Here is a 27,923-nt window from a genome sequence, read left to right as displayed (position 1 = left end):
ATGTATTGTTGTAGTGCACAGGAAAGTAAAATGGACTATAAGCGTCGCTTTTTGCTCGGCGGGTCCAAGCAGAAAGTGCAACAGCACCAGCAGTACCAGATGCCTGAGTTAAGCCGGACCCTGAGCGCCTCTCTGGCCTCCTCCTGCTCAGCCTCTTCACCTATAGGCTCTGGGGTGGGAATGCCTGGCAACTGTCACCCACCTCAGTCTGGTACCACCACTGCCGTTGCCGATATCCAGCAAGGCATCTCCAAATACTTGGACGCTCTCAATGTGTTCTGCCGGGCCAGCGCCTTCCTTACGGACCTGTTCAGCAGTGTGTTCAGGAACTCTCACTATTCCAAAGCAGCTATGCAACTGAAGGACGTGCAGGAACATGTCATGGAGGCAGCCAGCAGGCTGACTGCAGCAATAAAGCCTGAGATTGCCAAGATGCTCATGGAGCTGAGCGCTGGGGCTGCCAACTTTAAAGACCAGAACGACTTCAGCCTACAGGATGTTGAGGTAGGTGAAACAAACTCACACACAATCCTGTTGTTTCCTCTTACTGGCTTGTCTACAGGGACCTCTATAATTATTGGTGCTGTAGTCAAGCAGCTTGTCCATTCGGGTACTGTTTTGTTGAAGTGGTCCTAAGAAGCTTGGCTGCTTTCTGTTAGAAAACAGACTTGATGACTCAGTGTTTCCTGGCTCAAACAACAATCTCACGCCCATTTTTGAGCTGGGGTCAACATTTATGTGTGAGGTGTGAAAAACACTGAGGATGTGAGAAGAGTAGACATCCTTTGTCTCGCTAAATACCTCTGATTTTTGCTGATGTGCAGAATGTGAATAGCTTCAGCTCATTGGCTTCAAATGGGACTATGCAAAGGCACTGCTTCACCTCATGTGAGACACTCTTTTTCCAAGGTCACCACACCATCAGGTTCAGTGGTGGACACGAACTAGATACATTTAACAGAGATAGACCCTGTGAAGGACTAAGGGTGTACTCACACTGGCAACTGGGGCCGTTCCAAGCTCACAGCAGGAATCCCCCCCTCCCTGTCCCTTTTCTGACACGGTAGAACGGACGTGATCACCAGCTCAACTCGGTTCCCACAGAGAAACACATCATCACGTTAATTTATGACACACGTATGGCGTTACGTCACCATTAAGCAACTCTGGGTTTGTTGTTGACAGTACATTCTGTTAATTTCATATTTTCTGTTGCGTAGGGTAACTATAAACCAAGATTTACCCAGACACGTGCTCTTTTCACGGACTGGGTTTCCCAGGGCCCGAACGCATCACGTTAATTTAAATGACCGTAACTCTGCTCATATTTGTTCTATCGGAGAAATTCCACCAGTTTATGAAAGATAATAAGTTGCTCTTTACAGCCAGTGTCGGTACATTGCGGTAATTTTACTCACACGTAACAAAAACATTAAAGATGCCGCTTTGTTTTGACGAAATCGACACAAGGAACATAAAGAACCAAGTAAGTGAGAAAGAAAGAGATTAAAACAGACCAAATAACGGTGGATTTATTGAAAATGAAAGACTCTCTGACGAGAAAAACCACCATGAATGGAGGTTCAAATGGATTTGAAAACAAAGGAGGAAACTGAGCCTATAAAGGTAAGATCAGTTTAATTTCTGGATCAATAAATGTCGTTCTGATTTTGTGGAGCTAGTCTTTGTGTACATTAATGTAAGTGTAAATAGATGCTTTTAATGTGTGAGACAGTTTAGGACAGAGTATTTGTGTGTTTGTTTAAACTTTGTATGTCTGTGTCCATCTGAGCATATTTATCTCCATCACTTTCAGTTTTCCTTTTGATGAACATGACATTATCAAACTCTTCTTTTATTTCTTCTTCTTTAAGTCCATGCAGAGTGGACACGCCCCTCCCTGGACATTAAAACCATGAGCTGATCCTAGTTTCCATCATCTGGTCAAGACCCATCACTTCCACAGACAACAGACAGAATAAAGCTCAGAGTCAACATGGGAAGCACTTATTTATTGAAATGTATATTAAATGATTATTTCATTTTCTGTAATTTAATTTTTTAGATGATTTTAATTGTTTCAATAATTTAGAGACTTAAGGAACAGATTGTTATAATGCATAATAAAGGTGATTTACTTGAGTCATCACTTATTTCATATTGTTTTTAAGTCTTTGTATAAAAATACTTTAACAGGACAACAATGATGTGCAGAGCTGCAGTAATGTTGGCTTCATACAATAATAATAATAATAATAACCACTGCCCACACCACCAGAGAAGCTTCCAGTGAATAATTTACAAATTAAAAAAAAGTTCACTGATGGGGTCATTGAGATCTCAGTGTCACCATCAGTGAACTTTTTTTTTTTTTTTTTGTAAATTATTCACTGGAAGCTAAGATATTGTGTGACAAAGATATCAAAGTTTGTTGTTTTGGGAAGAGTCATATTTATGATTAAAAGTTATGATTGTATTATATTCTAAAGTTTAGAATTATCTGGCTCGTCTTCCTTTCTGTTCACAGCATAACTTTATATTTAGTTCTACAAAATGTGTTTACAGCTAATTTTACTAATTATTGTTACACATCATCCTGCATGTGCATTATATACAGTATAAATGTGTAGATTTAACCAACTGTTAGAGAAACCATTTTATTAAATACAAAGCAAACGACATGCAAACAGAAAAACAAAGGTAGAAATAGTGTATTTAAATTATGAAATTAGTGAGTTGTTAAAGTGCTGAGGTGCAGCGGAGGGTCTTCTTCTGTAGAGACGTGATGATGAGGGGTCTGAGTAAAACCCAAAATTCCAAGGTAATTTTGAGGGTATAAACATGTATATAAACACATTACTGGTATATTAACCCAAATAAACCAAAAAATATAGAAATGGGACATTTTTTACGGCTGCAAATGTGTAACATATTACTGGTATTTTGAGAACAGGACACATGTAGATTTCTGAGCAATTCATTATAGTTATGCAGGACTAACAGGAACTCCACATACTTAAAATTGGTATTGCCACAAGTGCACTAACACGACACGACCTAAGAAGAGAACTAAAATAAGATTAAAAATAAATAAATAGTTGCAACAATTTGCAGTCATGTTACAGGTTCTGCTGTCATAATATTCCCATCCTTGTACTTCCAATGTTTAAATGTTTTGTTTTTAAGGTTCATGTTACATTTTGCAAAAGGTTGCACTTTATTTCTGGCTTATTGATTTTTGTTTGGAAAATTATTACCCTTTCTTTCAGACATTTCATTTATTTGGGCTTGTATTTGTGATGTTCTGTTTTTGGTTACATTTAGATGAATAAATGAATACACTACACTTTGCTCCCCAAGACACTGTGTCTGTTTTCATTCTACAGTGTTTGTGAGTATGTGTCCCAGAACACACACATATATATATATATATATATATATATATATATATATATATATATATTATTTATACATTAGCAGCAGTACAATGTCCAATTTCCATTTTTTTCTGGGTTATATAATAGCCAACCACATGTGTCCTGTCCACAAAATACCAGTAATATGTTACACATTTGCAGCAGTAAAATGTCCCATTTCCATATTTTCTGGTTTATATGGGTTAATATACCAGTAATATGTGTTTATATGTATATTTATACCCTCGGAAATACCCGGACCTGATGATGAGCTGCTGCACTCCGTTACTGTCCCGCTGTCGGCTGAACAAAGAGAAGTCCTGACGGTCATGTTGTCCTCTTCCTCCATGAGTTCTCTGTGGTGTTTTTCATATATATCAGGTAACGCCAACTCTGAACTTTTCATCAGCTGACGAGCACTTCTGACACCGCTATCATTGCGATGTTTATGTGCCGTAAAGCGTCGCGCGGTACCAACGTCATCACATTTTGCGCGCGAGTCGAGTTGTGCGTGCGCATGCGCAGCAAACCGTGCCAGTCTGGCACGCTGTTTGGACCACCTCTTCCAGCAGGACCATCGGGCCGTTAACCCCCCTGTGGTGCAGTTCACACCTACGCAGGCCAGACAATGGCCCCCCATGGTTTCACACATGCACAGAGCTGGTTAGGAACGGCCCTGGTTGCCAGTGTGAGTACACCCTAAGATACTCCACTTGTGCATCCATCGTCACATTCTAGGCCAGGGGTGGGTAACTTCTATGACAGCGTTGGTCACAAATGTGTGATTATCTGATACAAGATCCACATTTAGAATAATCACAAAATAAGCATTAATACACGATAGAACAAAGGGTTTCATCTTTGTTGCCGTTTTTGTGATTTTGTCATTTATTTTGTGAGTTTTTAGTCATTTTCTACAATTTCATTTAGCAGACACTTTTATCTAAAGCGACGTACAACACTAGCAGAACCTGGTCCACAGTGATGGCCCAGGAGGGATTTGAAACTGTGATTCTCTGATTACAATCCCGCTTCCTGAACCGCTATGCCACCGCTGCCATTTTGTCTATTTTTTGTCATTTTGATTGGTTGTTTTTTTGGTAATTTTTAGTTTTTCAAGTCATTTTATGTTTTTCTTATTACTTTGCGTTCTTCTTGTCATTTTGTGTAATTGTTTGTAATGTTCTTAATTTTTGTTTTCATTTGTGCATTTATAGGGCCTATACTACAAAGCTGGATAAATATATCTGTGATATCTCATAGTTAGCTTACTTCACTTAACCAAATATTCACAATCCCAGAGCAGCTGTACTACGAAGCTGGTTATCAGCATGTTAACTTAAGCCTGGCTATGTGCTCGCTCACCTAAAAGGGGCGTTGTTTGCAGCGTCCGACCAACCACAAAGCAGCCTGTGTTATGTACCATGGAGGAACAGACAATTATTGTTTAAAAGATAAAGAAATAAAATTCATAATCCAAGCCAAAAGCAACATTGTTGCAGCAGCAAAAGCAGGAAGGGAGGAATACTTGCAGATCGTTAATGTCTAAAATCGTACAATATGGACTAATTGGACAATAAATAGACAGCGCTCTGATCAGTCACTTTCACTTTATTAGAGCACAGACGTGTTTATATTTATGTAGTCCACCTCAATTTCTTATATAGCCTACTCCCACAGATGGAGAAAAGGGTGCAAAGTTTGCTCCGATGGTTCTACTGAACCTGTAGAATCCACAGGCAGTCTACATCATAAGATTGAGATTGTTTGTATTTTATATAGCCTTTATTATGTTACAGGGCACTCACAACTTTGTGTGTGCAACACAACTACTGTATGTTCCTGCTGAGGCTGTGGCCACTGCCAACAGCATGCATGAATGAATGCATTAATTCATTGGTCCGCAGATACAGAGAGCGCCTGACACAGGCTTCATCAACTGACTGTTGGTCAGTCCATCAGATAAAAATCAATATCTTTCCTATAGGATGTCATTGGATAAGTGGAAAGGATTGCATAGGAGGCAGGACTTTTATACTCACTCAGATCTTATCCAGAATGTAGCCTGATCCCAACCAGGTCAGCCATTTAGCTTAAGTTACCATTAGGATTTTCCCTGGTTAGAATTTGTTGTACAGCACACAGAATAAGTCATTTTATGATAAGAGGAAATCCAGCTTCATATTACAGGGCCTTAGAGTCATCTGTATCTCTGTCATTTTGTACAATTTTGTTGTAATTTTTTTGGTTTTCGTTGGCATTTTGTGTTGTTTTTTTGTTTTTTTTAAAAAAAAAAAATTATGATTACTTTTGTTGACATTTTGCGCTCTTGTTTTGTTACAGAATTGTGTGTATTATGTAGGGCTTCATAGTCTTTCCAACTTTTTGAATTATAATTTTTAGGGAATCTGTTTTGGGGGCTGCACAAAATAAGACGGAGGACCACATTTGGTCCCCGGGCCACCAGTTGCCCATGTCTGTCTTAGGCCATGTTCGAGGTTTTAGAAACAAGCAGTGATTTCATGCTGGCAAGATAAAATCTGGTTAGCTAAACATTGTAAGTTATTTAGATTTTGATATTACAGTTGTTGGTTAGATTGGTTTTCTTGGTAATATACAGTTATTTTACCAAGGCTTTTTGTTTTTATTTGTGAGATGTTAAGCCTATTGAACGCCTCTTTTTTCATTCCATGAATCAGGTGATTTGCTTGATTTAATGTAGTTTCTAAGTGCGAACCCAAACATTGTAGTTATTGAAATACAGTGTTATTTAGTTATTACTATATACATAACACATTGTGTGTCAGTGTTTTCTTAATTGCATTTATAATGTTGAAAATAATGTTTAGGATTTCTTATTCCTTATATTTTTACTATGCAAACACCTAATACTAGTACTTTCACTTGAAGGTCCAGTATTATGCTATTTTTCACCAATCTCCATTTGTTCTAAGAACCCAACAACATAGTATTTGAGGTTTATTTTCCCAAACTTGCCTGTTTTCTGGAGTTTTAGCTCTCTGAATAGTCACTTTAATAACGCTTCTAAAAACAGGCTGGTTTGGGGCCTTCATGCATATGCATGAGTGGGCATGTTCATAGACGCTGACTTCATGCCTTGCTCTTAGAGAGGGAGATCAGTGATCACCAACGCGATTTTCTTTTGATATCTACATAATGTTGTTATTTTTATTTTTTACCTAAAAAACTGCACATTACAGTAAAACACATGGCTATTTAAGAGACTATTGTGATTGTGGGTCCGTTTCAGCGCTGCATCGGGGTGTGTTTATCACATCAGCAGCACCGGAGTCAGTCAGCTGTTTCAAACACTCACCGGAGTGTTAAGCTGCTATTAGTCATCAATACCTTGATGGAGTTCGAAAATCAGAAGCACGCAAGTTTTCCGAAGTTATTGCCTTTGTTCTGGTTTTTTTTTATGGGGGATGTTGATTACTATGTCTTCTTGTTTTGTTAATAAAGCACGGCCACCTAACTGAAGGCCACTTATACTCTCAACATGTTTGAGGTTTATCTAGTTTTTTAGATGACTTGCTGCTGTTTTGTTGATTCCCTTTTCTATTCCTATCCCTCTGTCACAATATTGCACCTGTGACTAAGCTGTAGCAGTGTACCACAACTGTTACCACTGAGCTGAGAAGTAACAACATGGACTAGAAATAGCAGGTGCCCTGAAGCAGGCAAAGGTACTTGAAAGATCACCGAAACCTAATGAATGTGGGAGAAGCCAAAACAGGAAATACTTTAGCACTGCTGTCAGTAAATCACACTTTTCCTAAAGCTGACATTTTGAATATATGAATATAAGCAAAAGCCCAAGTTTGAGAAAGTTTGAAACTTACTGTATGCCTCTTGACATTAAGGGTTCATTTGTATTGTTAAAATAGAAACAGACTAATGATCGTTTCATCAATGGTCCACATCATCCAGATTGAAAAGAGTAAAATTTGTCAAGTTTGGCAGTGCTTGTTCAATTTTTTCCTCCATGTTTCTGTTATTGTACTATCAAGTTTATAGAATAGGAGTGGACACACACCAAGTCTGACCATTAATATTTTTGTGATGAGTCATTTGTGGCTGCTGTTTGAATTTATTTGAGTCATGTCCTTTTGTTATTTTTGTTTTTTTAAAAAAACTTTCTCACATTTTTAATTTGGTTAAAAAAATTTAAAAAAAAACCTGTGGAAATGCTAAACTTGTTTGGACACAGCTCTGGATAATTGCAGCTGATTCAGCCCGTCTCCTACGACGCAATGTGGTTGTGACTGTAAAGAGGATTTTCCTTTTCGTCTGCATGAATCAAGGAATGTTGTTTGGCAGCTACATGTGTTATGAGGCCTCCGAAGAGAAAGAAGGTAATGCAACTCTTGTGTTTGAGGATTTGTGGAATGTGAAAATTACCCCTCTTTCTTTCTTTGCACCCATCATGTCATCCTCTTCTCTCTTTCTGATCTTACTCTTTTCAGTGTTTGGAGTCCCAAAGGTTACAAAACACATCATTATTTGACCTAAATTAGCTTCCTGGTCATTCAGATGGACTCCACTGGCAAATACATTAACAAATGTCAGTTTGTTTAGAGCTTTCTTTCCAATCGTGCATGTTTAAAGCAAATATTGTAGTCAGACCACACAGGTTATGTTTTTAGGACCCCCCCCCAAATGATTTTTTTCTTGAGAATGGGTTCCTGAAGTAGGAAAATCTGAATAGCGGCTTTTCTGTGTAAATGGCTCAAACTCTTTAAAATGCTCGCATAATACTAACTTGGTTAGTACAAAAGATTATCTGGCTATTAAGTGTTGAAAAGCCACCAAATTGCCATGAAACTATCCATGACCGTTTTTGAAAGTCAGCTTTTAAACCTTCACATTAGGGATGTAACGATTCACTCAACTCCTGATACGATTCGATTCACGATACTGGGTTCACGATACGATTCTCTCACGATTTATTTTACAAAATGGGACTGTGGACAAATATTTTTTTTGGGGAAAAAACTAGAAAATACTGTATTATTTTCCTTTTATTTTTCATTGTCAAAAGAATTCTTTGATAAACTATTCAAAACAATGCAATTTAACTAAAAATAAATCTTGAATGAAATAAATAAAGGAATAATACAAATGAAAATGAAGCCTATTAATTTAAATTCTGGTTCTATAATAAACAATGCAAAACTGCATAATAGTTATTTTTCTTTTAAAAGTGCAACTGAAAATGTATTTTGTGCCTTAACAATTGGACTTTAAAAAAAAAAACCGTGATTGCACTGATTTACGTCATATTTGTTTGAACCAGCAGAGGCGCTGGTAACCCAGTGGTCGGTTGGCCTGCAGATATCTTGCAGTGAAGAAGAGAAGCTATGCTAGCAGACAGAGCTAATAGAAAAACGTGACTTTTACAGATATTCAAGTAAGATATTCAAGTAATATTACAGATATTCTTGTGGATAGCGCCCTTTGCTGGTTAAAAAAAGTACTGCGATTCAATTTTCAGAAAATCGATATCAACCGTGATACCTATGAATCGATTTTTAACTGCCTTACGATTAATCGTTACATCCCTACTTCACATTGTAAAGCCACTCAACCCAGCTTTGATATTGTGATTTGGATGATTAATTTTTTTGGCCTGGGAGCCAAATCCGGCCCATTAGAGCATCCAATCCGTCCCGCAGGAGAAGCAAATTGACAGAGAAAAGGTGAATTGTGTAAATGACAAATTCAGTTGTAGATATCTCAGCTACCCCAAATACACAAATTCTTTAAAACTCATTATATTTGCTGGGCTCACAGTTTTCCCATGCTTATGTCTCATGATGGCAGCCATTTTTAATCTCAAATTATTAAAATAACTCAAAATCTTTGCAAAATCCTGCAATTACCACAAATTATTACCCAAATTAAATAAAACTTGTTAGATCCTGCAGAGACTGATACCTGTCAATTATTGCTTTGGTGCTTTACATACTTTACATATCATTTATACGTGGAAGTACAAACTAGGACACACATGTTTTAATTTCTGATTTTCCTCGCCTATAATCTGGGACCCACTTGAAATCAAACTGTTATGAGTTTGGCCCCTGAACATAAAAATAAGTTTGACATCCCTGGGTTATATGATGCAGGATTTTACAATAATTACAAGTTAAAGCAAAATGATTGAAAAAGCTGTTAGTTTGACCTCCCTTTACAAGCTCTGTTGGACTACCACAGTTTAAGCAGTATACAATGTATAAACTGTATATTTGTCAATAAGCAGTGTCTTTTCACACTCCGATCAATTTCCTTATTCATGGGGGCTCGACACTCGGCCAATACTTCCAAATGAGACTGTTTAAAGATGAGAACTGCAAGAAAAAAATCTTTTTTTCTGGCTTAGCAGTCTGCAGTGGCTGTCTCATGTTGTTTTCAAATCTGTTCAGAGGGTTTATGAGCAGCTCTTTATTACCTGGTCAACTTATTGGTTGAAATTTTCTCAACAGGTTGATTGAAACAAAAAGAAGAAGAACTTAGTGGCCAATGAAGTCAATGCTATCATGTTTTGTAGTTTCACATGTTACACCATGAACTTCTTTTTTGGCTTAAATCATTGCATAAAAAAACCCAAGAAAAATAAATGAATAATGAGAGCCAGTAACAAATGATGTTTGAGGTTGATAATAGCCAGGCCAATAAAAGGCTGCACGTTTTCCTTGTTTTTGTTTTAATAAATGCACACAGAGATCAGACGGTGGTGAAACCCCACCGTGCAACCATCTGGTTAATATAACAGCCTCACACTCCCTTTCCCCAGATGAGTTCTGGATTTCAGCCACACAGCTTGTTCAGATTTGGGACACTGATAGTGCAGGTGTTCTCAGACAATACAAATAGAAATGTTGTTGATTGATTCATGAGTCACCTTGTTTGGCTCTGAGAGGGGCCAGCATGGGTTTGACTATGTTATAGTCATATTTTCCATCAATGCTAGGGATACAGTTCAGCCGATCACATGTGGTATCCATTATCCTGTGCATAATTTGTCCCTGCTTTTTCTTGTTTCAATGTTGTAGTGTACAGTACATATTATTATTAAATAGTGGGTTGATCTCACTGTGAGCCTGTGTTGATTGCTGTATATATTTTAAACCCTAATCTAAAAGTGAAGTTCTGTTTAGATGCTCAACATCATCACCAGTGGTGGGAATGTTTAATGTAGTGGATTTGTACTTGTGGATAATGTGTTGTCTGTGAGCCAGCGCCACTGTTTGTATGATTCATTTTGTTTGGCTTTTGATTGGGGTTTTTTTTTAAATGCTTTTTACATGGTTTTAATGATCCTTCAATATTTTAATCTGATCACTGTTTGTGATCTCAACTTGGAATAATTCCTAAAGACATGTTTTCCAAGGATAACTTTCTGCTTTCAGCAGTTTATTTATTTATTTATTTATATATATTTTTACTGTTGATACAATAAAGTAAAGAAAATTGAGCTACAGGTATTTATTTCACTGAAGTGGTGTGACGCGGCACACAAAACTAATAATTTTTTAATTTACTACTTTGTATGCACTCATTTCATAATACATAGGCAAACTCTGAAGCTAAAATCTCTTTGAAATATTTTGTTAATAAATATTTCATGAGTAATATAGTTGTCTTTGTCACATTTTATTTGGCATTAGTAAATAATTAAGCACATTTACAGATATTCTACATGATATCAGTAATAACACGTGTTGTAAAGACCTTGGGCACAAAATGTTTGGGAAGCACTGGTCTAAATGAAGCACTTGAATCATGACTAGCGGAATTTGATGCTAAGTGAAAGATACAAATGTAACACCCTTAAAAATACATGCAATTTCTTCTTTGTTTTTTTTTTTTTTTTAAAGCTCCTTAAATGTTAAAATGTTTTACATTAGTTGGCTTGTTGATCATTTAAATCAATCACTCTTGAGCAGTGGTGGCGTAACGGTTCAGGAAGCAGGCTTGTAATGGGAGGGTCACCAACCTGGGTCATCACTGAGATGTTGAGCAAGTACCTTAGCCCTCACCGTCGATAAAAGCATCTGTTAATTAAACTTGTTATCTTGTTTCATACATTCATACAAGCTTAGTTATACTTGATTACACACAAATATATTCATTTATGGCTATTATATACATTTTCTTTATACGTTTTCTTTCTAATACATTTTGTTTTGCATGTTACAAACATACAACATTTTTTTGCATTACTCTCAATTTTTAGCTGGTATTTCATACGCTGGGTGTACTGGCTCAACCAATCTGTTTAAATGCCATCTTTGGACATATCCGGTCAACAAAGGCAGACTCATGATTTACTCTTTCACACAGTTACATTGTTTTATTTGGAGAAAAAGAAATGCCCACAGCCACTCCCAAAGCTGGGTTTTGGTTTCTATAAAGCGTGACAACAAGGTATAAAAGTAGCTGGGTCCTGTTGTTCTCGTCTGCCATCAGTAGAGCTGACTGCATATTTCTGTCTCTCCACTGCTCTGCCCATCCCTGGAGATATTTTCAGCAGGTAGCTGAAAAAGAAAACCCCTGTGACTATGACAGACCATGTGGTGTCCGGTTTCTCCTTTTTCGCTAACTGGACGACAAATGGCCCCTAAAGCCTGAACTATTCTCATCACTCATAGGCTGACACATTCATATACACAGGGACACATAGGAAACCAGTTTAAAATCCCAGTATGCCTAAAGTCTGACGGTGAATTATCTTCATTTCTTACACTTTGGTTAAATCAATTGTGGACAGATATATGTAAATATAATTACCATCATAATATTCATTGCTGCAGTTTGACTATTTAGTTTTACCTAAAATGTCTACACCTAGTCAAACCAGATTAAATGTGTTTGAAATGTCGTATTTCATATGAACTCCAACACAGCCATTCATATCTGGTCAGCTGATATCTTGTTCCTGACAAAATGTTTTACTTTCTGAGCTGTTGCGTTATTATCCAACACCCAGGTTTTTCTGATGAGATAATTGCTCTGCCATCTGTAATGAAACCCAATAAACAGGAAAGTGCATTTAGAAATGTTTGGATAAAAACCATGTTATTTAATATAATCCACTATGTAAAATTTTCAGTGACAGTTTTTAGGTGAATTTGTTTTGCTGAGAACAGTCAACAACAGACTGTGTTGGTTCTTGATGATATAAGATCAACAGTACCTCACAATAACCGCTGAGTGCTGTCCGATAAGAACAGACTGAGGCTACAGTTTGCACAGGCTAACTAAAACTTAGCAATAAAGCTTTTGTTAAAAAAAAAAAACTCCTTTGGCATGTGTTGAAATAGGTGATTTGATCTGAGGCTGGTTGGTCAACACATTCATAGCAACAGAGATGTTGATGTAGACTAAAGTTTTAACACTTTGTATTATTAATGCAAATGCATTGAATAATTATGGCAAACTCATTATTTAATTCAAATTCAGTGAAGTTCTATTACCTGGAATGTGTGGGGCTTGCATAATTTAAGATAAGCAAACAAGCTATTGTGGATAAGACAGCAAGTCTTTTATTGGTTTTCTTTGGGAGGTAAACTTGGTTTATGATTGCACACATTTGAGGTGTTAACCAGGCACAGAGGCATGTAGACATAAACGCTTGTTTCCTTGCCTTAGGTTTGGTGTCTCACATTTCCTGATGAGAGCTACCCTCTGCTACTAATGATGGATGTCCCTACTGGTATGTTGGAGCACTGATCCCCTTTTCTCTTCTTTCAGGTACTGGGTCGGTGCTTCCTCACGGTGATGCAGGTCCATTTCCAGTTCCTATCACAGGCTTTGCAGAAGGTCCAGCCCGTAGCCCAGTCTTGTCTTGCTGAAGCCCTGGCGTTGGCCCAGGAGCGCTGTGCCAATGCCCGCTCCCAAAATGCTGACATCGGGCCCCTCACAGAGCTGGAGGAAGCCTCTCGCTCATGGAAAGGTGCAGCCGAGGTATGCAGCCACAGCCCCCAGGACGCTTCCAGGTCCGGGAAATGAGGGGTGTTGTCTGTGTGAGGTGGAAAACCAGCTTGTTCCACATTCCAGAGAAATGCCATCCATTTATTACATCCAGCACAATTTCCTTTTTTTGGTCTTAAGCTTGTCTGTAAACTCGCCTTGATGTGCTCTGTATCCCTTTAAAGCACTCTCCATGTAAGGGAGGCTGTTTGGCAAGTGGAGCAAAGTAATCCCTCAGCTAATCAGTCCCTCAGTGTATTTGGAGCTTAGTCATATAAATGGAGGCACAGAGGACAATGACCAGATGATTGATCTGTTTAACAAAGGCATGCAGATTGTCATGGTGATAGGCCTAAGAAAGAGATGGAAGAAAAGAAGACAAAGAAAAATCTGAACCCTCTGTTTTGTTCATCTTATTTCATTAACAGCTATGAGAAATCAAATTTAGGATGATTGCTGTTTTACTGTCATTGTTGTTTGTTGGCAGTGACTGGACTCTAATACGCTGCTGTGTCCTCAGGCTACAGCGAGGCTGAGAGAGAGAGGCCGCGACGGCTGCCTGGCAGGCATCCAGGTTCAGCAGCTTTTTTGCTCCAACAACACCACCATCCCTGAGCACCAGCTGAAGGAGCTCAACATAAAGATTGACAGTGCTTTACAGGTACAATTCGCACTCATGGAACAGCTACTAAAACTGTGGTACTTTAAACTTAAAGAGTACAGTCATTTAAAATAATAATTTCAATAGAGGTTTCTGCTTTAAATAAATGTACTAATGTATCTGGTCAAACATTTGTCCCCACGCAGGCTTATAAAGGAGCTTTGGAGAGCCTGGGTCATAGTGAGTACGCAGTGAAGGCTGGCTTCCATCTCAACCCCAAAGCTGTGGAGACAGCGTTGAAGGTGGGTTTGTTTGTGTGTTTCTGTCAGATCACTTGTGTCACCTGCTGACATTACAGGCAGACCACTATGATTCCAGCACACCCTAAACGTGATGCTGGGCGGAAGTGAGAGTTATGACGTGTAATTAAAGATGACAAACAAAAACAAGCATTGTTTGGAACTTAGCTTATTTTCCAGGGTATATAGCGCATCACTGTATTGGCCACTGTTTTTTTTACAAGTTTCAACTGATGAGTTTTCATCTGCACATGAGCTCAACTCCACACTGCTCCACGTCTGCATATCAGTCCATTTACAGCTTTTTATGCTCACTCCAATTTATTCCCAGTATTTATTTTTTTTTTTAATCTAAGCAAACACCTTATTTTAGGCATAGAGAATGAAAACAAGCAAACAGATGTATGACTTCTGCAGTCATTTGCTCCCACGCATCTTTCCTCCACTCGGACACCGTCCTGCATACGAGGCACGTTGCATTCATTCTGTGCGACAAAAATTGAGCATGCATCATTTTCCCACAATTTCCAAAACCGTTTTTAAAAGTGGCTATGCCAGATGTGATGGTCGGTAATATTCTGCCTCCCAACAGCTGCTATCACTGCATGTAGACGTGTGCAGAAAAATGAGCTGCACATAAGATAGATAATATGGTTTATCACTGGTTATCAGTATGATTTTTTAATGGAATAAGATGGTGATAAAACACAAGATGTAAATATGGTGACATGTGCCCTTTAAGAAACTGCATGGCTAATGATTATTTTATCAGTCATGTAAGGGGAAGACTATTTGGGCTCTTGTTAAGTGATGCATCTTCTCTTTAGCATCGTTGATTAAAATGTCCAAAAAGCTAAAACCAGAAAGTTGAATGACGCTCAAGTTTCTTCTGGCCTTTCAAAGTAAAAGCAAAAGAAGTAAGAATTATTGTTCCTAAAAACACTTGCAGATCATCTCCTCTTGGAACGTGTGGATGTGTGCTGTTTATGAGTAGTCGATACTTTGTTTTCTGATCAATTGTTTGTCAGTCTTATTAAGTGAGCGAGGGCTGTTGTGTGTTTACTTGTCGTTGTGTGTTTCCAGGGTTGCTGTAGCGATGCGGAAGCCCAGCAGGCAGGCAGGATGCAGACAGCCACTCAGCCTATCCAGTGTGAGCTGCCCACCATCCCCTTACAGATCGGCTCACACTTCCTCAAAGGAGTTTCCTTCAACGAGTCAGCGGCGGAGAACCTTAAGCTGAAATCAGTACGTCTATTAATTGCTCACTGTCTTATCTGTGTCAACTGTGTAATGCTCTACGGCAGTGTTTCTCAAATGGGGGTACGTGTAGTCCTAGGATTACACGATGGTGCTACAGGGGGTACTCGAGAGAGAGAGAGAGAGAGAGAGAGAGAGAGAGAGAGAGAGAGAGAGAGAGAGAGAGAGTGGAAAATGAACAAATAAAGTGTCAGTGTTGGTCCCACCCAAGGCGTGAGATGACTGGAAATGATACAAACTATTCAGGAGCCACTAAATCAGCGTTTTTCAATCTTGGGGTCGGGACTCCACGTGAGGTTGCCTGAAATTTCTGAAAAATGTCATTTAAAATTATTCTTTTTTTTATTTTATTAAAACAGCACACAATCTTAAACAACTGTATTTCTTTGCTTACACTTTGTGAAATATAAATCTAGTTCTGCTAAAATGCAGTAAAAAAAAATTATAAATCTGAGCTTAAACATGATCAAAAACTAATTCTAGAAAACAGGGTTGCCAGAAATTATATATATCAAAATGGAGTCACTGTTCAAAAAAGGTTGGGAACCACTGCACTAAATACTGTTTCTTTCCACTTATTTACAAAATGAGGTTCTTAAAATTATTTTTAGATAGTTTTCTAACCAATATTGTAGTTTGACAAAGTGAGTACTGTACTTGGATTCAGCAATAAGAGAAAAATGTGTACTTGACCAGATAAGTTTGAGAATCACTGGACTACAAAATGGTTTCTGTTCACATTGTTGGAGAAATCACAAGTTATTCCACAAGTGGATGACGAGCTGAGAAGTAGTGTGGTTAAAATAGCATGTGCTTTACATTGATGCAGGAAATGAAAGGCTACTTTCTTCCTGTTCCTAGAATGTCCCATGTTGCTGTTGTCTAGACAGCTTATTGTGTTTTGATTTTTCAGCACACAATGCTGCAGCTTATTAAGGAGGCACTGGGCCAGAACGGAGTGACCGCCAGGGACGAGTCGTCTGTCACAGAGGTCCTCAACCAAGTGTGTCCTTCAAGTTGGAGAGGAGCCTGTAAGACAGCGGTCCAGCTGCTGTTTGCACAGGCTGGTCTGGTGAGCAGAGATTGTACCAGTTTTAATGGATCAACACTGTGATGGTGCTTTTTAAACTCACGCTTTCAAATGATTGAGGAAAAATAATCCTTTACACTTTATCTATGCAAACCTGTTTTGTTCAACCTTATAAATTGCATCGTTTTTTACACGTTTGATTCTATTATAAAAGATCACTTTTTTGTGATTTTGATTATTTTCACATGTTGCTTAAAGAATTGTTAAAAAAATTAATTTCAAAAACCTTTAAAGGGAACACCTTTTTTTAGAGTAATTGACTTTATAATAAGTATTTGAAATATGCCTATCTTTGTTTCATATGTTATAAAATGATGATCATTCTAGTGTAAACGATGCAGTAGGTGTTTCTTTCAAAACTGATAAGTAGGTTGTACTGTACTAACGGTGACCTCGCACTTTTTGCCTGGGTCAGCATCTCACTTCAATGCAGGTTTTATTTTGACTTGTAGTAGAGATGAGTTGCTCTGTCCTTTTCCTTTGAGCCTGCTGAGAGGTGTAAATAAACACCAGAGAAAGACAAAAGGGAATAAGCATTCCTTGGACGAGCCTGCAAACAAGGCTCTCCCCCAGTTTGAATAAGAGCGTGAGGGGAAGGGAGGCTCTAGCAGCAGGACTCTCCACAGAGTAACACCATTGTGTTTATGTTCCAGTGTTTATTTCCTCTGTGTGGTCTGCCCTGTTTTGTGTGTCAGAATGTGAGAGGGCTGTACCCTGTCTGTCCTGTACCCACTGTAAAACAATCTCTGCATTAGCACCATATCTGAGCCCATTGCTGCTCAGTTTGGAAAAGATCAAAAGCTTTTCCAAAAACACCTGGACTTAATCATATCTTCACTGTCATGAATCAAACATACTTCTCATCTTCCTCAAATGTGTTACTCTGGCACTCACATGGTGACCACAGTGAGCAACCACAGTGAGCGAGTCCATTCGCTCGCTGTTACTCCCATTGGTTCCAACACTAATACCGTCATGGAGAAGAGGGAGGACGATGACCTCGTGTGTTTTGCAGTTTCTCCTGCCTCACTCTGCCCCCTCTGACCTCATCTTGTGTGTTCCAACACAACTGAGCCTTTCTCTCTGTGCCTGTGCAGCTCTCTCCCACAGACAGCTCAGGTTTTCTAAGGATACACCTGCTTTTTTAAAAACAATAGTGTCATTTCCTGCAATACCGGAAATCCACTCCTCCCACTTTCCTTCCCTCCCATTCTGTACTGTATGAGTAGTGGAGGCCACTTTCAAAGAACTTCCAAAGCAGGACATTCTCTGCCTGTTTGTTGTTTGCATTAAGCATTTTACCTTCCTCATTATGAAATGCCTTTCAATGATTGGAGAGAGAATGATGGGCATCAGACACAAGCCAACGATCCATAAAAGTCTGTAGTTCACTACCATGCAAATACACACTTCTGAAAATGTTAACGGATTCCAAAAGATTTACATTTAATGGTGAAAGAAGAAATGCCAGAGCTAATGGTGGTAACCATGTGTGCGTCCCAACAGGTGGTGGTAGATACAGCACAGATAGAGAATAAGGAGGCGTATGCACCCCAGATCACACTCGAAGGATCCAAGTTGGTGGTCCAGGTTCCATCTACATGGTGAGTACCAGAAGAGTAGTGAAAACTCTAAACAGTCCCGCAGCCTTAGAAATGCACTTGATATTTCTACAAGCTTTCTACAACAGATATCTGTAGATTAAGTGAAGGTTATCTCACATAAGGTGTGGGATGCTTGTTGATTTGATCGTTTCTGATTCCAGCATCAGGGGAAGGTGTAAAATAACACCGTAGAACATGGTTAAAGAATGTAAATCAGTGACAATGTGCAGAATCATCAAAACGATATTGTTTTGTTTGGCATTTAGGTTTGTTTTTTTGACTTTACTTGCTCAGGTGTTTGAAGGAGGATCCAGCAACCATGTCCCTGCTCCAGCGCAGCTTAGACCCTGAAAAGATGCTTGGTTTGGTTGATGTGCTTTACACGGCAGTGTTTGACATCAACAGGTGGAAGGAGAGGAAGTGAGTATCCGTTTACTAGTGTATTATAGCATTTTAAAACATGTTTCTCTCACCTAGTTAACATACTTATGGCTTCAAAGATGTCGTTTAAATTAGTGGGGGCGTTTGTTTCTGTGTGTGCCAGAGATCAAGCATTGCCCACCATTCAGATCCAGCTGCAGCGCGAGACTCCAGACTACAGCACCCAAGCAGACCTGCCTCTAGGTACCAGCTCCAAGGCCTCCAGCGGATTGCCCAAAACTATATCCAAACTCACTTCTAAGTTCACCAAAAAAGTCTCATCCAGCTGCAACAGCGGGGGCAGCTACTCGATCCCGAGCACTCCGTCTCGCAGCATGCTGTCCACAAGTAGCTCAGAGCAGAAGGCAAAGAGCGACGGGCGGACACACAGTGTTCTGCAGATGGGGGGGCTGTCGACCAGTGCAGACTCCGCCCAACAAATCCAGCTGGCCAACGGTGCAGTGTCTGAAGACCAAGGCATGAACCTGCCCACAGACCAAGAGATGCAGGATGTCATCGACTTTCTCTCAGGATTCAACATGGGCAAGTCCCAGCAGGCCTCACCGCTGGTCAAAAGAAGGAACTCGGTTGCCTCTGCAAACCCAGCAGAGATAAAGTCCTCTAGTGGTCAGCCACCCACCCCCCAGTCCCTGAGCCACAGTTCACTGCAGCCCCCTGCCCAGAGCCAGCCTCAGCCTTCAGCATCAGTGCCGAAGCAGCCTTCCCAACAACTGCCCCCTGCACTACCCCAGCAGCAGCCACCGCCCCCCCCCTCAGCAGCAGCCCTCCCCACAGGCCCTGCAGTTCTACCAGCACCTCCTGCAGCCCATCACCCAGCAGCAGGCACCTCCTCCCCAGCAGACACCACCACAGGTTCTGCCCCAGCAGAGAGTGACCAGCAAGTGGCTCGACACCTCTGGGCAGCAGCAGCAGCCCCCACCTCCTCAGGGCCCCCCAGGAGGGCTGTCCCCTCTTGGTCCCATCGGACAGTGGGGGTCCCCAGGACTGCCTGATCTAAGCTCAGACCTGTACAGCCTGGGCCTTGTCAGCACCTACATGGACAGTGTGATGTCAGAGATGCTGGGGCAGAAGCCAACGGGGCCTCGAAACAACACGTGGCCCAACAGGGACCAGAGTGAGGGGGTGTTTGGGGTCCTGGGAGACACGCTACCCTTTGACCCAGCAGGTGAGTTCTACCCAGGCTTTGTATGGGCGCAACTTTCCCACAAATTTAACTCGTACTAAATCCCAACAACAGTCATACAGCTTACCCTATCGTTTTTATTTCAGTTTAACACAGATGCACCTCAGGGTTTTGACCTGTGCTCATTCACCGTTATCGGTCACATCTGATACAGTTAAAGAGTAACTAAATCCCGGCTTTCGGCTGACCTGCCACTAGGGGGTAAATTTAAAAAAAAATGCCTTGATTATGGGCGTTACTCCTGACTTCAAGTAAGACACGCCCACTCAGACATCCAGGTCAGTGTTGGCAGTAACAGACCGCTGCCTTCTCAACAACTATATATAATACACAGGCCACAAACAGAAGCGTACATCACACTCTACTATCACCATGAGCCTCAGAACCCCACGGCCTCACACACACACTCTCACATAAAGACACACAAGGCAATGAGAAGTAAATGCATGTTCGCGCACATGCAGAGACAGATGTGGATACACACACGATGTGTACATACACACATTGCATGAAGAACCCTCTGATTAGAGCAAAATCTGCTCTTTATAGAAGCACAGAGTCAAAAACATCACCGCTAAATACAGCTAAATACGCAAAATGAAAATGCTTTTACTAAAAATGTTTAAAGTTGGACTAGGATCAATCAACAGCACTACTTAATATCCAAATACATATTTGGGTATTACGTACTCAGCAGAAAAACGTGGGTTTGGAGTTTAGTTACTCTTTAATGTTTAAATAAAAAGGATGAAAATTATGCTCTCCTTTTGACCTTTGCTATTCTTTCTTATTCTTTCTTATCAAACGCTTGGTTCACAATGTCAGGAAGAATCAGTAATGCAACAATACATCATCAGTAGGATAAAAGTTCACATTCCCTGCTGTAGTTCTTCAGAAGTATAGGTAATGAATGAAACGCACTAGAAGTCATTTTATATACAGTATATATGTTACAGGTTATAGGTTTGTGTGTAAGAGCAAACTGTAAATATTGATGTGATGGCAGAGAGCAGAGTTGTGCTGATGGACGCTAATGTCGGGCTCTATTTTCACAGGACACCACACTTTTTTGATTGTAGTTCAGGCCTATTGTTTAGAGCCGACTTACGGCTATTGTGCGTGTGTGTTTTTTTTCTGCAGTCAGCTAAACAGATTGTGCTCCAGGGAGCCAAAGAGAAAAGCTGATGGTGTCAAAACTCCTCATTCTTGTGTTTATCCTTCCCCTGGCAGTTGGCTCCGACCCAGAGTTTGCACGTTATGTGGCCGGTGTCAGTCAGGCCATGCAGCAGAAACGCCAGGTGCAGCACATTCGTCGGCCCAGCAACACACGCAGCAACTGGCCAATGCCTGAAGAGCAGCACAGGACCTGGCCCCACCCAGAGTACTACAGCGAGGGGTGTGTATTCACACAAACACTTCATCTGCTGCATTCCCTTTGATTTGTCATAAAACCCCAATATTATCATATCCACATTGTTTCCTTTTTTAGCTTGTACTTACTTCATTCTATTAAGTTGTACTTATATATAATTCCATTGTACAAAAATGATTAGTTCAAGTTACTGAAAAAGGAAGAACATGTTACACCAACGTGACATAATCAAGTTAGTAGAACTTTTTCTATAACTTTGAGTATAAACTACTTCATCTATTTAATTACTTTGAACAATGGGGTTTATAGTGAACAAGCTAACAGGCTAATGCTTGCCTTGGTCGTGTCCTCAGGGAGACTGTGAACAGCAGCTGGTCAGCCAATCAGGGTGACTCTGCCAGCTCCAGTGATGAGACGTCCTCAGCCAATGGTGACAGCCTTTTCTCTATGTTTTCTGGACCGGATCTCGTAGCTGCAGTTAAACAGAGGAGGTAAGCCCATCTTTTGGTTTTTTCTTTTTCCCAGCACCACTCTGAGCTTTAGGCATTGCTTGATTCACACTGTTGTGTTCCTTCTGTGCTGTGTTTATTAAGTCTCAAACATTCTACTTAGCTGGAGGTCTACATATCTCTGGAATTAAGGCAGTGTTCACTATAATACATTGATTAGCTGTTTTAATACATAATAATAATAATAATAATAATAATAATAATAAGAGTTTTCGTGTCGTCCTGTAGAACAGTGTTTTTCAACCACTGTGCCGCGGCACACTAGTGTGCCGCGAGAGATCGTCAGGTGGTGCCGTGGGAAATTATCCAATTTCACCTAATTGGTCTAAAAAAAATTTTGAAAACATATTAATTATTATCTGCAAATAATATACCATTGTCGAGTGTCCGTGCTGCAGTAGTGACTAAAGGTGCGTGCACACCGAACGCGACGGAAGCGATGCCGTTGCCTTAAATCGTCCCTGATCGGTAGTTTGCACATAGTGGTGCTTTTTTGTCAGTCCATCATTTCATCGCTCCAGCGACGCGATCACTAGGGAGGTGTGTGTGTGTGTGTGTGTGTGTGTGTGTGTGTGTGTGTGTGTGGTGTGTGTGTGTGTGGTGTGTGTGTGTGTGTGTGTGTGTGTGTGTGTGTGTGTGTGTGTGTGTGTGTGTGTGTGTGTGTGTGTGTGTGTGTGTGTGTGGTGTGTGTGTGTGTGTGTGTGTGTGTGTGTGTGTGTGTGTGTGTGTGTTTTGTGTGTTTGCCCCCCACCGGCTGTGGCGTGCGTGCGCTGAGTGCGTGCGTGCGTGCGCGTGCGTGCGTGCGTGGGCGTGCGTGCTGTGCGGTGCGTGCGTGCGTGCGTGGCGGCCCCCGGTAACAGGGTAGAGACAGAGAGAGAGAGAGAGAGAGAGAGTGTGATGCAGTCTTTTTTTTTCCTTCTGCTCCGCTTCTAAGGTTAACATGATCAACTTAACGGAGATATTAAAGGATGACTTCACTCAGAATGTGTTGATCAGTAGTTACTGTGGTTTTAAAGAAATATTACCGCTTTAATTATTGAACCTGATACTTTGAGGAAGTAGAACAGCCTCCGCTGCAGCCGTCAGCACTGAAGCGGGAGGGAGGGAGGGAGGGAGGGAGGGGCTGCTGCCTCCGCTCTACAGACAGTGGAGGACGGGAGATATCGCTTCACGTCGCTTAAAAAGTTAAAATTTTTCAACTTTGATCATGCAAGTCGCGTCGCTGAGGGGAGGATAAATTGACGTTGCGTCATTTACATTGATTTTTAATGTAATCGCATCGCTTCAGTCACTTCAGTCGCGTTCGGTGTGAACCCACCTTGAGAGCGTAATCATGTAAAACTCTTCCATAACACTAGGTGGCAGCAGGTAGCGAATTTCATTGTCCGTTGAGACAAGAGAATTAGTGAGGCATGAAAGTGACAGCTGGCGGTAAAAGCATTGTGGGTAAGCGAAACTACGGTGAAGTTTTTGAAGAGGAAAAATACCAATTCCGAACTGGGCCCTGGACAAAATTCGGACCCAGAAGAAGGCCCTAGTATGAGTGGAGGAAAGAAAGCAAAGACGGTGAGCTCGAGGCAATACAGCGAGAGTTATGTTTCATTTGGATTTACTTCCACCGGGGATGCAACGACACCGATCCCGTTGTGCTTGGTGTGTGGCGAGAAGCTATCCAACATTTTTGAAGTGGACATGTTAAGTGCACTTTTTATTTGAAAGAAGAAATACAAATGATGATAAAGTCCTTTATTCTTTGTGTTTATTTGATTCCTATTCAAGACACTTTGATGAGAATGGCTATATTGTTAATATAGGCTACAGAGTATCATTTTTTAACATGTTTGGCTGGTGGTGTGCCTCGTGAATTTTTCAATGAAAAAAATGTGCCTTGGCTCAAAAAAGGTTGAAAAATACTGCTGTAGAATATTCTACATGAAGACACAAAATTGTGCATTAACTTAAAACTATTTAAATGCAGGTACAAACAATTAGTCAGTTAAAAAAGGATTGCACACCCAAATTCATATGTTGTACTTATTTTGAATGGATTTAATTTTTTTATATTTTTTAAAAATCTCTTTTCTCCGCTCCGTGTTCAATGTCCTCAATATTTCATGCACTGCAATCTCCATGGCAACGACGCTGCTGCAGCGTCAACGGTACCTTCCTTATTTATTTACTATGGGATATCTCAGTGGTTCATCCTCTGACTGTGGTTACAGCAGACCAGGCTCCACTGATGGAGATTGTGATATATTGAAAGTCTGAGTTGACTGGACACATCCCAATCTGAGTGTGGACCTATCCCAGCCGGTTTTCCTGTATAGTGTTGGTCCAGAACTTGGATTATTAGACCGTGTTAGACGGTGACCTGCAATGGGAAAAAGCCACAGACACAAGATGCCCTTCCTCTCTTTATACAGCACTGTAGTTTCTTTAAACATCAATGTGACTTCTTGAAATCAATGATATATTTGTTCAAGGATATTTTGTTTTATTTTAACATGTTTAGCATGAGGCGATTAGTGCATACAATAGACAATGATTTGAAGTCCTATTGTTTCTGGTTCCTCAGGAAACATAGCTGTGGAGAGCCAGAGATGAGCACACTCCCCTCTCCACCTCTCCATCACATCACTGATGATAACCAGGTGAGTTTATCGCTGCTGCAGAAGAGCTGCTCTTATTTCACTCACCCACAAGTTCCGCTGTGTTTGTAACTGCTCCCAAACCGCAACGCAGCTGATAGGTTTCCATTAAAGTCAATGTGGTCATTTCCACCAGATCCGTATCTGCTCCATCATGCTGGAACCCTCTGCAGCAAAAACGCAGACCTCCTATTTTTATCAGACGCTCGAGCTGTGCAGCAGCAATTTAGCAAAAATAAGCCCGTGCGGGACAAAAAGTAGTACATAGATACAGAACAAAATATGTGGATTATTTTCAAAACAAAATACTCCATGTTCAATGTGGATCATAATTCCATTTATTGAGGTTACCGCTGGTAGAAGAAAACACCAACATTCTGGGGCCTCCTGTGGGCCCATTTCGGATTTTATTCGAATACCGAGCACATATTCGGACTCAAGAGAACAAAACCTGTCCACTGATACCACGTTTTTGAAAAAAAAATGTTTTCCGGCCCAAAATGTGTATGTTTTGGCTCTAGCGGGCGCAATTCGGACTCTACCCAAAAACCAAAGGCATATTAGACTTTTCCGTTGATACCATGGTTTGCCCGATCCGAGCACCTTAAAAAATGTTATTCACTTATTAATATTGACCTTATGTATGGTCTAATCACATACACACATATATGTATATATACAGTTGTGTGCGAAAGTCAGGGCACCCCTTTAAAAACAGCATATTTTATATATTTAAAAAGTTATATTCATATTTACTGTCTCTCTGGTATATGTGAAAAAAAGACAATATTGTCAGGAACATTAATGCATAGTTACATTTATTTTATAAATTTAACAAAATTACAAAAATGAAAAACATAATTTTGACATGTGCAAAAGTCGGGGCACCCTGAGAGTTTCAAAGTGTCAGATTCTTTTTACAAGCTCAGACCTCTACCAGCTCATTGGTCCTGAAGCATGTGTCAACAATTGTCATTAGGGAGTGCCAGCTGGTGCCAATTTGAGGGTTTCTTAAATACGGCGACTCCACAAACCTTGTACAAACACTCAGCAACCATGGGTTCCTCTAAGAAGCTGTGTAAGACAGAAAAAATGAAATTAATTGATGCCCACAATGCCAGGGAGGGCTACAAGAAGATAGCAAAGCGTTTTCAGCTTGCAGTTTCCACAGTGCGAGGCATAATTAAGAGATGGCAGGTGAGGGGAACTGTGGAGGTCAAGAAGAGATCTGGAAGACCAAGGAAACTCTCGGAGAGAACAGCTCGTAGTCTGGTCAGAAAGGTAAACCAAAACCCACATTTGACTTCAAAAGACCTCCAGGAAGATTTAGCAGACTCAGGAGTGGTGGTGCACCCTTCCACTGTGCGCCGATACTTGCACAAACAAGACCTTCATGGAAGAGTCTGTAGAAAAAAACCTTATCTACGACCTCATCATAAAATACAACGTCAAAAATATGCAACAGAACATCTACAGAAGCCTGATGACTTTTGGAAACAAGTGCTGTGGACTGATGAAGTTAAAATAGAACTCTTTGGCCACAATAAGCAAAGGTATGTTTGGAGAAAAAAAAGGAGCAGCATTTCATGAAAAGAACACCTTGCCAACTGTTAAATATGGGGGTGGATCCATCATGCTTTGGGGTTGTGTTGCAGCCAGTGGGACAGGAAACATTGCTCAGGTGGAGGGAAGAATGGATTCAATTAAATACCAGCAAATTCAGGAGGCAAATATCACAGCATCTGTAAAAAAGCTAAAGCTGAAAAGAGGATGGCTTCTACAACAGGATAATGATCCTAAACATACCTCCAAATCCACCATGGACTACTTCAAGAAACGCAAGCTGAAGGTCTTGGAATGGCCTTCACAGTCTCCCGACTTAAACATTATCGAAAATCTGTGGGTAGATCTTAAAAGAGCTGTGCATGCAAGACGTCCTAGGAATATTGCAGAACTGGAAGCCTTTTGCAAGGAAGAATGGGCAAAAATCCCAAATAATAGAATCCAGAGACTTGTTGTTGGCTATAAGAAGCGTTTACAAGCTGTGATATCTGCCAGAGGGGGTGTTACTAAGTACTGAAGGTACTGATGCTGTAGGGTGCCCCGACTTTTGCACATGCCAAAATTATGTTTTTCATTTTTGTAATTTTGTTCAATTTATAAAATAAAATGTAACTATGCATTAATGTTTCCTGACAATATTGTCTTTTTTTCCCATATACCAGAGAGACAGTAAATATGAATATAACTTTTTAAATATATAAAATATGCTGTTTTTAAAGGGGTGCCCTGACTTTCGCACACAACTGTGTATATATATATATATATATATATATATATATATATATATATATATGTATATATATATAAGCGATCACACGTGAATTAGCGGGAACTTCTGAGTCTTTGCTGAAACAGATACGCAGCAAAACAGGAGTTGATGGGGATTGACGGTCTGCAGATTGCGCTGCAGTTACGTAGTGTTTCTGATCCCTATGCTCTGTGCTCCACAGGACAGCAAGACTAAAACCTGGCCTCCCAAAGCGCCGTGGCAGCACTCCACCCACACCAACACCATGCCCAATCCCAGCTCTTCCTTGTACCAGATGAACATCCCTCCTTCCTCACAGTGGAGCGACTCCATGCAGATGCTGCAGTCTCCTGTGTGGTCCACGGCCAGCGACTGCCCCCCCTCCACAGGCATCTCCTCTGGTTTCCCCTTCACCCAGCAGCAACAGCAGCAGCAACAGTCACAACAACAGCAGCAACACAAACCCATGACCAAGGGCTTCAAATCGTTCCCTGTCAAACCTGAGCACCGGCCCTCCTACCTCCACCAGTACTGACGCCCCGTGAAGCTCCAGAAGAACCTGCTGCAGTTCCAACCCCAGGAAAGCCCCACATGTCCATGAAGTACACACACTGGCTCAGCATCTTTTTACATATATTTTTCCATGTCAAAGGTATCCATTTGGGAATGAATTAGATGTATTTTGAGTTTGTGAACAGCCATAGTTTATGGATAAAAAAGAAAACAAAAGGTGCCACTGCTGCAGTGTCTTTCTGCTCAGTGCACGCTTATAGGGGTGGGGTTCAGGATTCAAAGAGGCGGGGCTTGAAGTGCTCTCAGCCAAGCCCACATTAAATATACTGTGTCTCCATAGCTGCAACTGCCTAATCTCACATCAGATGAGTCAGACTACAGCTAGCATCTACTGTTTCATAGCTTGTAAAATACTGAAGTGGAAATCTAAATATTTAGTTCTTTTTATGAATAGGCTTTGAGCAGGCTCAGCATAAATATAGTAAGTCACTGCAGAGAGAAATACACTACTTTTTCAAACAACTGACCACAGTAGTAAACTATGTGCCATGTTGGTATTGATAGCACTTGCAGAATATTAGTTCCAACCAAAGCGTCGTTCAGAAGACGAATGGTGCTGAGGAGGCTGACCAGGGGACACCTTTTCTCAGTCCGCTCCGTTTGGCAGTTGTTTCGCTCCAGAT

The 27,923-nt window shown here is 40.5% G+C and overlaps 1 protein-coding gene across 1 annotated transcript; it reads left to right on the top strand.

Annotated features, from left to right (window-relative positions):
* Positions 1 to 27,262, top strand: garre1 (granule associated Rac and RHOG effector 1). The gene is given in 14 exon segments (XM_028472894.1): positions 1 to 504; positions 13,194 to 13,406; positions 13,933 to 14,073; positions 14,220 to 14,315; positions 15,396 to 15,557; positions 16,483 to 16,641; positions 18,166 to 18,263; positions 18,558 to 18,683; positions 18,808 to 19,447; positions 19,449 to 19,869; positions 21,118 to 21,283; positions 21,613 to 21,750; positions 24,344 to 24,419; positions 26,930 to 27,262. Coding segments are annotated over 14 exon segments (3,273 nt in total).
* Positions 27,263 to 27,923: the final 661 nt, after the last annotated feature.

This window comes from Gouania willdenowi, chromosome 3 (genome assembly GCF_900634775.1).
Source record: "Gouania willdenowi chromosome 3, fGouWil2.1, whole genome shotgun sequence".
Taxonomy (NCBI): domain Eukaryota; kingdom Metazoa; phylum Chordata; class Actinopteri; order Blenniiformes; family Gobiesocidae; genus Gouania; species Gouania willdenowi.
The sequence above is the reverse complement of the archived record's forward strand: the minus strand, read 5'-3'. Positions and strand labels throughout refer to the sequence as shown.